At 37.1% G+C, this 12,412-nt stretch overlaps 1 protein-coding gene across 1 annotated transcript in view; it reads right to left on the bottom strand.

The window, feature by feature from the left end:
• chb (chromosome bows) overlaps positions 1 to 12,412 on the bottom strand; it is an 890,037-nt gene that overhangs the window by 67,338 nt on the left and 810,287 nt on the right. Inside the window, exons 24-25 of the mRNA XM_067147211.2 lie at positions 10,199 to 10,371; positions 8,414 to 8,606 (exon numbers count right to left, since the gene is read on the bottom strand). Coding sequence (XP_067003312.1) covers positions 8,414 to 8,606; positions 10,199 to 10,371 — 366 coding nt within the window. The remainder of the gene's footprint in view (positions 1 to 8,413; positions 8,607 to 10,198; positions 10,372 to 12,412) is intronic.

Below are 12,412 nucleotides of genomic sequence, written 5' to 3' on the forward strand. Positions count from 1 at the left end.
ATTGATCCACTGATGTGGTTAATTGAAAGTGTAGTTATTTATGCGTCGAGATAGGTTATATATGTGGAATATTTGAAAGAATTAGAAGAGATATGACATGAGATAGTAAAAGAGGAAGATATGATGTTATATGAATGTAATGATGGAAGAATTGAAAGAATATATATTGCTACCATGATATAATGGAAGTAAATGAAATATATGAAGAGAAAGAAGAAAATATTGACACAGACTAGGATCATATATGTTTATTATACAATGATATTATTTCTATGATAGTGATAACATACTGTGATACTTCTAAGATATTACAATAGGGTAGATTATCAATATGAATCCTTATGAAAAGAGTAGTGCATTTAATTGACTATTTTAACTTAGTAATTCTACTGTAAAGTCATATGTTTTCAAATATTAACTATGGCAGGTGTTAATTGACATGATAAATCATTGTTACTTTCTATAAATAATTCCAAATGGATAGAAGTCACATAATATTTCTGACAATCGTATTCCCTATATATTTGATTGAATCACACAAGATCACATGAGAAATTTCTAATACATTTGAGAATCTAGTTGATTATTTATGTTATATAACTGATCTAGCTCAATATAGGATACAAGGATGGTTGACATTACAATTTTAAATGAATATTAGCACATGTTTGTTATAAAAATAAGAAACTTATCTTTATCCTTGCACTCAAATTCAGTGATACTTCAGAAATAGACTCAATATATAGTATCTGTCATAAGAAGAGATAAACTACGATATTGATGCAAAATAATGTACATAAATAAGAATAACAGCTTAATTTAACCATAAAAATTTCCCATGCAAGTTTGCATTTATTGATATTTTTGTTATTTTTTATTATTAGGTATAAATGAAATACTAGTTCATTCCAAGGCTGACAGTTTGAAAAATATGCAACAGATATGACAGTGATCAAAAACGATTCAACCTATCAAACCAGGTTAAATTAATTAATTTCATAATTTCAATTCATTGATTTATAATTCTTTATCAATAATATTTTTCTGAATAAACGATAATAGTTAAGTCATACTTGAGGTGTTATCCATAGATTTGAAAACAATAACGCAAATTAGGAATAAGGTGTGTGCTAATTAATACTCCTGCGTTATAACGATATGTCAGATGGAGAAGTCCATCACTATTAAATGGCAGATATTTATCAGCATATCAACATTGCCTTGGATCCCACGTAAAACAAAAATATGCGTAAATTACTCTGAGATGATAGTTAGCTGGAGTTTCTTTTACATGACCCATCCTGGATGCAGGAAGGGTGCGGTAGCCAGGAGCATCTCGCTGCTAGTTGCCCTAATAAATCCAAACTCAACTGTGTCAACTGCTCCCAGCCCTACCCTTCATTTTTTTATAAATGTAAATTACATCCAGCACCCGAATCTAATCATCCGCCATCCGTCATCCCTGTAATCTCTCAGGACCTCTATACCCCCACCCACTCCTGTTTTCTGACCATGGTCCTTCAAAACAATCTTCCATTTAACCGTCCCCACATCCTCCAACAGGTTCAGTTGGCCTCCCGGTTGGTTTTTAATATGCACCTCAACGTCACATATTCAAGGAATAAAATGCACTTTGCATTTCCCCCCCCTAAATGCCGTCCCTTTGATAGGTTAAATCTTTAAATTATACTTCCCTAACATTCACTCTGTGAATGCCAACAAGTATCTTCTGAACATTTCCATGGATCCTTCCCCTTTCCACACTTGTCCTATCTGAAACTCTACTCCTGACACCTTAATCCTTTCCCCCTCCCTTGCCCCTAACCTTACCATAGACAAACTCCTTCTGGTCAATTCCGATCACCTCCCAACTCTCCTTACCATTCTCACTGTTTCGTATACAACCCGAACCCAGCATTCTACACCTCCACCTACTAGAAGATACTCCCAAACAAATTTGACTAATTACCGAATCACGATCAATGATCTCCTTCATGACTCCCCTCCCCCCACCACCATTACCACCCTTCCCAACCTACTGTCCCTCATAGCCAAAGTTGAACGTGCTTTGCAAACCGCTGACACTCCTTACATACCCCATCACTCTTATCATCCTACTAAGCCTCCCGTACCTCCAAAAGCTGTATCTCTCCTTAAATTAGTTCATGACTATTATCATTCATACTGTACTTATGAGCCCGAGGCTCTATGACTTTACTTGCCCTCCGATGGACACTCCGACATGCTCGCTCTTTTATTAAAGCTATAAAGAAAAAACCACTGGACTAATACCTGTAACAACCTGTCTGACATGCACGACCCACGCAAATTCTGGGCAAAATTCTGTAGACTGACCAAAACTGGCACTTCCTCCCTACCTACCCCATCCATACAACACCCACCTCTCCTACTACCGTCAAAGGAACAACAGATGTTTTTGCAGACTACTTTTCCACCCTATTTTCTTCTTCCACTCTCCATTATCACCATCCTGATGAACTTACAATCCAACAACATTGTGACCCCTCCCTCCCACATCTTCAGCCTTCCCTTCTCTACTTTAGAGATGCAGACTTCTCCCATCCTTTAAATGCTCTGTTCACCCCAGAAGAAATTCTGAACTTCATCCACCATAAACGTAACAGTGCTCCCAGCTCCGATCGTATCACCAATCGCCATATTCAAGAAGCTCCCATCTCCCTCATTTACATTCTATATACTATCTATAATACCATATTATATACCAACTTGTTCCCCAAACACTGGGCCGAACCGTTATATTCCTCTTTCCTAAAACCAAAACACCTCTACCAGACATCCGATCATAATCAGACACATCTCCCTCCTGTCTGTACTTTCCAAAATTTTCAAAGGCATTTTATGTCAGAGAACGTCCCGTTACTTACAATCCCTTCATCTCCTACCTAACTCCCAAGTTGGCTTTCGAGCTCATTTCTCCACACATGATCAGCTATTCCACATCACTTCCGATCTGGACACCGATCCTCACACTCACTGTTCTGCTGTCTTAGTCTACCTTGATGTAAACAAGGCCTTCGATACAGTCTAGCATGAAGGTCTTGTTTACAAACTTTCACACTTGCCTTTACCCACTACCATTCTACGTCTATTATTCAAATACCTGAAATGTAGAACCACTACAGTATCTATTCATGGCACTCACTGATATAGATTTCGCATTACTTCCAGTGTAGGTCAAGGTTCTCCAATTTCCCTATTGCGTTATGTCCTCTTCACCTATGACATTCCCCATTCCACTCCCGCCCCCCTGTAAATTTTATCAATATGCAGACGATCTAGCTGTTCTTGCTCTTGGACCCACCTTCACCTCTCTTTCCAATAAACTCCAAACGTACCTCAATACACTTGAAACATGGCTCAATTCCTGGCACCTATCTGTTACCCCTATTAAAACACAATATGTAACATTCTGTAAAATATCCCACATTCGTTCCCTCAGTAATAGACTCCAGCTAACCATGTATAATATTCCCCTTGTTGAAACTAAAATACGAACATACCTTGGATATCAGTTTCAAAATAATTTTAAATGGACACATTTAGCTTCCATTCATCGTAAAGCCCTTGACCATTTCCGAGCTCTTTGATCCCTCACCGGTTCCTCATGGGGACTGAAACCTCATGACATTGTTCTTCTTTATAAATCCTTCATCTGCCCCTGACTTACTTATGCCTCCTTGACCTGGATATCAGCTTATCCCATGGACTATGCTTGACTTTCACGACTTGACAGTCAAGCTATCGGAACTGCCTATCGCCTTCCTCTCGATACCCCCTCCGCTAACTTTCTACCTTACTAAAATTTCCCCCAAGTCCTCACTCATCTCCATTCCTTACGCCTCAAATATCACACCAACGGTAACTTAGATAATAATCCCATCATAAAAGAAGCAATTACATTGACTCCTCTCGCTACCTCTATCCTAAACAACAATCTAACCCCTCAAACTGCCTACCTCTTCCCCCTTGCCACTCCTTAACTTCCACTCACCCCTCCACATCGCAACCAACATCAGAACAGGCCCTGTAAGATATTGCTTGAGTTCATTGCTCCTGGCTGCGGTGGCACCTGTCTCCGCCACACACCGACAATGGCGCCATGACTGCCCTCAACATACAGTGCAGTGCTGTGAAGTGTAGTGTTTTACCTCCTCCCATTTTCACATTATTTTATTCCTCTCGTAATTCACATTTCAACTATTTTCATGTATTACTTCCTCTATTTTAAGACTATCTACCTCAAGAACTTCCAGTATCAGTTAATTTACGTATTTAATATTTGTATTCTAACTCTACCACATTATAATTTGTTTCGTTGTGATTTATGATTCATGTTTCCTTGTTTCTTCGTATCATGTTTGCAATATGTTTTTGTACTAATACTCTTGACTCTTATTACCGAGAAGAAAGAATTATTTGAAGACTGTTTTTTAATTACTTTTACTAACCTCAAGAAGAACTTTTCTTTATTTGAAAGTGATCAAGATATCATGGACTATATTTGCCCACGAAAAAAAAAAAAAAAAAAAAAAAAAAAAAAAAAAAAAAAAAAAAAAAAAAAAATATTGTACCGAGTGCTGTACATATTATGTACTGTATTTCTTTATTTTGCGAATAAATGGGGTGTCGTAGCGGTTGTCCATCGGAGGTGGGACGCGGGTCTCTCTCTGGGTCCCCATTGCGTTGCTGTTGCCCCTGCACCAGACATTTTCAAACACTCTCCTTCCCATTCGTAGTGTGTACGATACATACTTCCTAAACATTCCTTCACGAGTCTATACTTCATTTCTATGGCCAAAGAGCTACCTGTTAAGTTGACGGCCCGCTTACCCGTTATTAGGGTAAGAACTGAAAAACCACATTAAAGTTCCAAGTACATCAACTAGTCCAAAACAATTAAAAGTTCACTAGGCTAGGGAGTGGTTTGGGAGAGATGGGAATCTTCACCTGATGGTCTTCCAGCACTGAAAACAAGCAGCATAGTAATTTCTGAAAGAAAATTACACACTTTTACCTTTCTTCAAAAATCAATAATTAGCCCATGAAATACTGACACAGACAGCAATCTCTAAACAACCTATCTCTGTGTTAAATTTTAACATAATTAATCAACATGGGTTTTGTTGCATCATAAATCATATTAATTAAGCTAAATTCCAATGTGCACATCCAGTCACTTCACTCCAAACTCTATCGAAGCTTTTCTATTATAGGAAGTCCTTTGAAATTGTGCCACCTGAGTAACTTGCATATCAATACCAATCCCTCTCATTCTCACCCAGCTGCCATTTCTATAGTACGAAGTGTATTTCATCTCTTCTGGATTAACTGGTTTCTAGGGTAAGAAGTACATCTGAACTAGGATATTCTCCATAACACCAAGCTCAAATTTACAATACAATTCCATAGTGCATGTGTAGGGGTTTAGCAAAGAAGGCCATAGTAATGTCGTCTTCTACAAAATAGCTAGAAAATGGCGGATCATTTTTGTCATACTACAAGATTTTATATATTTAACATAAGGAACTTCATTTTGATTTGCCCGTATTGAACTGAGATAACAGCTAATTTAAAATTTTATAGGTTTCACCTTTTTCAATACCAATACAATGTTGTCTGATGTTTTTTACAACACATCTTTAATTACAGAACTAGTTTTGGGGTCAGGTGGAACCTGTAAGATTTTAAATCAATTGACACTTCATGATTTCAAGGAAGTTGGCATCAGATATTTCAACAATAACATTTAGAGTATAACAAATAAATGGTGTGATGTAGAGACAAAAAATGACGGGAGGCTATATAGTATAGTTTCCCAATATCAATAAGTGTACTAGAATGGAACACAAAAACCGAAGGAATCATTATAAGAAAACTGTCTGCCATCTATGATTCTTGCTGTGGAATAATCACATAGTTTCTGTGAATGAGTACAATGAAATAATATACAGTAGAAGTCTCTTATAGCGAGAATTCATAACAGCGAAAAATGTACTCGCTATAGGGGATTGTCGCTCTGATTTTTGTATAAAAGTCGGAAAACCCACCATAAACATTAAAAGTGGTATGAAATGGCAATCAGTTTGTTCAAAACTTAAGCTTCTGCGGATGATATCAACACTACGGCTTACTTGTTTGTTATTTTTTGAAATCTGATACTGCGTGAAAACGTATGTTTAATTTCATTCTGAAAAATTACAGTACCGTATTTCTCCGAATTCAAGGCGACCCCCACTTTTTCCTTCATAAAATTTAAATCGGGCTAAAAAGGGCTTTCTAAAATCATATGAATGCCTTCGTTGTACTGTACAGTACGCATTTTTAGACTATATTTAGACGCCGAACATTGGCTTTTGTTATGGCTTTTTTTTTTTTTTTTTTGGCTGCACAATTAGTCTGTATTTCTGTGGGTTCAATGACCATTAACTTAAAATTGGCATCATAATATCGAAGAGAACCTGTTTAAAATTTGCCAGCAATACAGTACCTATTCTAAACATCCATCAGGAAAATTTCTTGCTCTCTATAAAACTGTTACTTTTATTCAGCGTCGGGATACAACCGGCTACCGCTACACGCACGTCTTGCCTGCCAGGTTCAGCCAACTTCAGCGGCTAGCGATTTATAGGCCTAATCACGGACGTTGAAGGTCAATCAACGAGTTTATTGTGCCGCGGTGTGTCCATTCCGCCCTTGCGTTTTTTGTGCACATACCTAACAATTTCATCTTCGACTCCTTTGAAGTGTCCTTGTTGCGCAGCACTGAATGCATTTTTTGTCGAGTACATTTTTAGCTATCTTTGTCTTCATGCTAATGCCAAATATTGGCACTAATTAGGCCTATGCCATATTTTCTTGCAGCAGCACAATTATTCTACACTTTCCAGTGTTTAATAACCATTAACTTAAAATCAACATCATAATATCGACGAGAACCCATTGAAAATTTCCCAGCAATACCTCTTCTACGTATCTTTACAATACCGTACAACTATCTGCCACTGAGTAGCCGTGGCAGAGTTATTCGAAGGCTTGCATATTTTGATGCCATTCTGTAGATTTGAGAAACGTTTTTGTAGAGGCTAATAGAAAGTCATTTTCTCTTCACTGTATCCCGAGATCCAGTGATGTTACACACAGGTACTGTACAACCGGTTGCCACGGCTAGCGATATATAATAAAGAGGCGGTCGTCTATTATCAACGAGTTTGGTGTGTGCGCGCGCGCGTGCGGGGATGAAAAGAAGCAGCGTGGTTACCACGGTAGTTGCCAGTGATATCCATTAACTTACTGCAAGACAACCCTTGATTTTTTTGCATGAAATTCTGAGAAGAAAAAACACAGTCTTGGATTCAGAGAAATAATGATATCACTCTAGGGGCTTTTGTGGCAAATATTTCAGGTTTCCTTCTTCAAACGGCATCACCTAACCTAACCGTATATGTATCACGAAAACATTTTTGAAACGCATGTAGAGAAATGATAACCTTCTCGCTAAAAATTTACATGGGAATAGCCTTTCCAAAATTTAACTAGCCCAAGAAAATATAATCTAACCTCAGAAATCAGTGATGCACTCTGCCATATCTTGAGGTGTATCGCATTCTCACTTAATGTCCGTGTAGAGTACTAAAATTAAGTGAGCCTTTACTTAGCCTTTATTTCTAACTAGTTAACAACTGCTATCGGCCATGTTATTTACGTATTTATTACGAACGAAAAGTGTTATCCTCTTTCATTTTTAATTTTCTTTCAGAGAACAGCAGTCAATGGGTATTACTAATCAACTCCGACATCGCCTTTGAATGTCGACGAGAGAGCTTGCAAATTCACGTAGGACAGTAAAGCTTGGTAACATGCATCTCTTTTCTATCAGTTGTAATTAAATAGTTGCCACTATTAAAGCTGCTCCAACCCTCGTATATGGCTATATGGCTGCATTAGTTATTTCTTCTCCTTCTATCACTACCACTTTTCTCACACCTTGTAGGATTGCGGGTGCTAATTGGGGCGCACATGCGGACTTGGCCCTGTTTAGGCCGGATGCCAACCTTATGTGGAGGGATGTAATCACTATTGTGTATTTCTGTGCTGGTTGGTAGTGTGGTGTGTTGTTTGAATATGAAGAAGAGAGTGTTGGGACAAATACAAATAACTAGTCCCTGAGCGAGAAGAAACAATCACAGGCAATTAAAATCCCCAACTCGGCCGGGAATCAAACTCAGGACCATATGAACTGAAGGCCTCACTGTTGACCAATCAGCCAAGGAGTCAGGCCATTAAAGTTATTACTTATGCCTATTTTTCATTAAAAAGCAGCTTTAAAGATAATATCTATAATTTAAACAGACATTTTCCTCTCTTAACTCACCGAATTTGTCCGTGTAACGCTCATAGCTTCAAACTGTTCCTCCAGACCGTCCACCTTGTCCCCTGGACCTGAGGACATCTGGCTAATACCCGAATCCTGGGACGTCGTGTCCCGGTCACGGTCTAGAAGTTTACCAGAATTCAGTTCACCAAATGAATAGTTTTGGATCTCAGCTGTAGTACGCCGTAATGACCTGTTTAAGAAAGAGAAGTCAAGAATGAGTCTTTATGATAAAAGAAAATAATTAAAAATTGGGAAGTTTAAAACTAATATATTATTTGTTGCTGTCAAGTGGAACTTGAAACATTACAAATCCATGTCTGAAGATAAGTGGAGAGTGGTTCCATACAGACACAAAACATGACCAGAGGAAAGTTCTGAAGTCTCCATGTACAAGCACAATCAAAGGAAAGGAACACATCATCATAGAGATTTCTTGTTTGCTTAATATGTGACCCATTGCACAGAAAGGGACTTAAAGTCAGATATTACATTTCTGAGATTTCTGTGGATCTAAAATTGGCATAAGATACCGAGTGATTTAAGAACAGAGTTCATGCTTCTAGGTGCAATACTTCAGAAGATATTCACTATTGACTGTTACTATTAAGACAACAGCATTTTGAGAAAAATCCAATTACAGCTTTCACTAATTTTCTTACTAATAGTACAAAGTTTTCATGACGTTGAGTGGTGAATATTCGAGCTGCAGTGTAACTTAGTTTGTTAAAAAAGACCCATAGGTAACTCACAAAGTCAAAACAAAGAAATTCAATTTTTACACCACAGACACTTTTGTTACCTCTGCTGTAAAATGTCCATTGCCGACTTTGGGTCCCTTTCTGTGTAACGGGGTCAACAAGGAAACACTTCTAAGCTCTTACAACAGGTTAAACTGACAAAATTCACTACAAAGTGTCCTAAAATCAGCCTGTCATTTTTCTAGTCTAAGAGAACTATGCAGGGACACAAATTTTAAAGAACAGAACAAATTAGGAAAGATGATACCATAGAATAATGTTCAAAAAGTTTACTTTCTAGATTTCTTTCCCCATTAATTATGTGTGAAGGGAACTTCTGTAGATTTCTTTATTGTGACATTGATTGACATTTTAAGTTTTTTAGATTTGTTTTATGGTGCACCAATACAGATGGGTCTTATGGAGACAATGGGATAAGAAAGGGCTAGGAATGAGAAGGAAGCAACCATAGCCTTAAGGTAAAGCCCCAGCATTTGCCTGGTGTGAAAATAAGAAACCATGGGACACCACCTTCAACGTTGCCAAATGGGATTCAAACCCACTATTTCCTGAATGCAAATACTTGATGATTCTCCGGCAGGTAATTCCTGAGAGAATAAAACAAAAATGTAGCAAATCAGTCTAGTAGAACAGACGGACGGACTGGACAAAGCTGTTTTTAAGAAACGTTTTTAATATATAGATGGTGAACTTATACTATAAAGCTCCCTCCGAGAAGATAGATAATAATAATAATAATAATAATAATAATAATAATAATAATAATAATAATAATAATAATAATAATAATCCACAAGTATCGTAACAAATTTCTCACATAATTAAGTAAAAGAAAATGCTATATAATACTATTATTTATAAATCTAATCATACAAATGTTATGTCACATAACTGTTTTACTGAAATTGTAATTATTTACTTATTTACAAATTTCACTAGGATTGCTGAATTACTGACACACAGCGAGTTTTATTTTACTGTCAATTTATTATCGATTTAAATTCCCTTCTTATTAAAGTTTTACCTGTACACCTCTTCAGGATTAAGATCATCATCCAAGTCCATCACAGCAGTACGAGGCTGGGGTGTGCCAGGGGACTGTAATCGAGGTGAAGCCGTTGTTTGCGATGGCGAAGGGGGTGAACTACCACTGCTACTGCGTCTTAGATGATTCTGCACTAAACTTGCTGCTGCTTCCTGCGTTAAAAGAAGATGAGCTAATTACCTATGAATAATGAATGGGGTTATTTAAAAAAAACTCATGAGCATCTTAAAGGAAATGACACAAATATAATTGAAAGCAACAATGTTCTTAATACTCGTACTGACATCTGCTAGATGCTGCTAAAAGTACAAACACTACTACTTCTGAGAGAGAGAGAGAGAGAGAGAGAGAGAGAGAGAGAGAGAGAGAGAGAGTGAGTGAGTGAGTGAGTGAGTGAGTGAGTGTGTCCAAGTACCTTACCTGATTTCTTACATAATTATGTACAAGAGAATATTTATTCTTTACAGTTTCACTTCTTATCTACTGTCAATCAAAATATTACGTGTTACTTGAGTTTGAATGTTGTTTATGAAATAACCCAATAGGCCCACAGAAAATCCAATAAGACTATTGTTTTCCTCGTTCCATTTCATGTTAAGTCATGTAGGTTTGGAATTTTGAAATTTTGTTTTTAATATTGCAGGTGCAACACAAAAAGTGCCCATTTTAAAACTTGTTTCAACCATACGTCAACGTTTAAGACATTGTTTCTGATGAAATCCAAATTTTAACATATATTGGGATGTTTTAATCATTGTTATCAATTTCAGAGTTTTATATTTTCAAGAAGAAATGTTATCACTTTTGTAACGTAACTTTTCCTCAGCTTGGGATGGATTTGTATTCTTGGTCACCTTGGTCCAATAGTTATGTGAAATACAAATGAATTTCCTTTTTTGGTATCAGTTTGTATTTGCATTGGGTAGAATGACAGATCAGTAGTTGACTGCTGCAGGGAAAGCCCTGCGAAGTTGCTGCTATGGCATGGGACACTGCACCATACCACACCTCATTTGGAGTTGAATCTACTGATTACAAGTTGTAAATACAGTAACACTTGCTTCACTGTTTGCTTAAAATTTTTCTCCAGTATTTAGTAATTACCTTTGATTAGCATTCAAACAAATAGTATTAAGAGGTTATGAAAAACATTTCCCATCAGCTTTTCCAACGTGAACTTTGGACTTCCAATGGCAGCTTTTTAAATGCTTTAATTTTTGTCGGTTTTGCTTTGCTTCTTTTTAAAAGTTTTTATTTGCATATATCTAACTATTTACAATATATACATTGGTCTGAGTCAATTTACAGTTCATCACTAAAAATATCATCAATTTCTAATTCATGCCAATCGCTTTCAGAATCATACTTCCAAGACTGGCTATAACTGGCTAGACTTGAATCTCTTCAGGAAGGATCGCCCCCACCCCCTAATCTTTTTCAATTTTTATGGCATGTTTTATACATTTTTCCAGAGCTCAGGCATTATGGGATGAAATGTTTCTTGGCATAGGTATAGGCATAGTCAGGCTGCCTATAGCTTGCTGTGAAATGAACGATATAGAATTGATTTGGGCCTTTGCGGGGCGGGGGGGAAGTAAATCAAGCAAATGCTAAAGAGAAGGGAATAGCATAAATGTGACAAAGAGACCTATGCCAAGAAACCTTTTGTTTCAGAACACCTGAACTCTGGAAATAAATTTGTATATAACTCGTCATAGAAACTGAAAAAGAATATTGGGGGAGGGGGCAGAGAATCGGCTTCCTCAAGGCATTCAAGTCCAGCCAGTTGTAGTCAGTCTTAAAAGTTCTGATTCTCAAAACAATTGGCATGAATTAGAAATTGATGATGATATTTCTAGTGATGAACTGTAAGCTGAAACAAACCAGATATGCAATAGGCCTTTGAAAATCACTGAACATTGTGTACCTGATAAAGGACGTGTGGACTTTGCTGCACATATCATAGTTTCAAGTGCAACAAAATCTGATGAGCTAAATGTCACAGAAACACTTAAGAACCGTAGAAAGTGCGATGTGGGATCTCACGTGAACTGCTTGGAAGTTTCCATTCATAGAAGCACATAAATAAAATTACTTTTGATATATTTTTGTAAACTGCTGTCAGTTATCACGAATCTGATGTGAATAATCTTGTGTTTGGAGGTTTACTGTCCCGAAAATAAACCATCATTT

The sequence above is a fragment of the Anabrus simplex genome, chromosome 5, assembly GCF_040414725.1.
Source record: "Anabrus simplex isolate iqAnaSimp1 chromosome 5, ASM4041472v1, whole genome shotgun sequence".
Classification (NCBI taxonomy): Eukaryota; Metazoa; Arthropoda; class Insecta; order Orthoptera; family Tettigoniidae; genus Anabrus; species Anabrus simplex.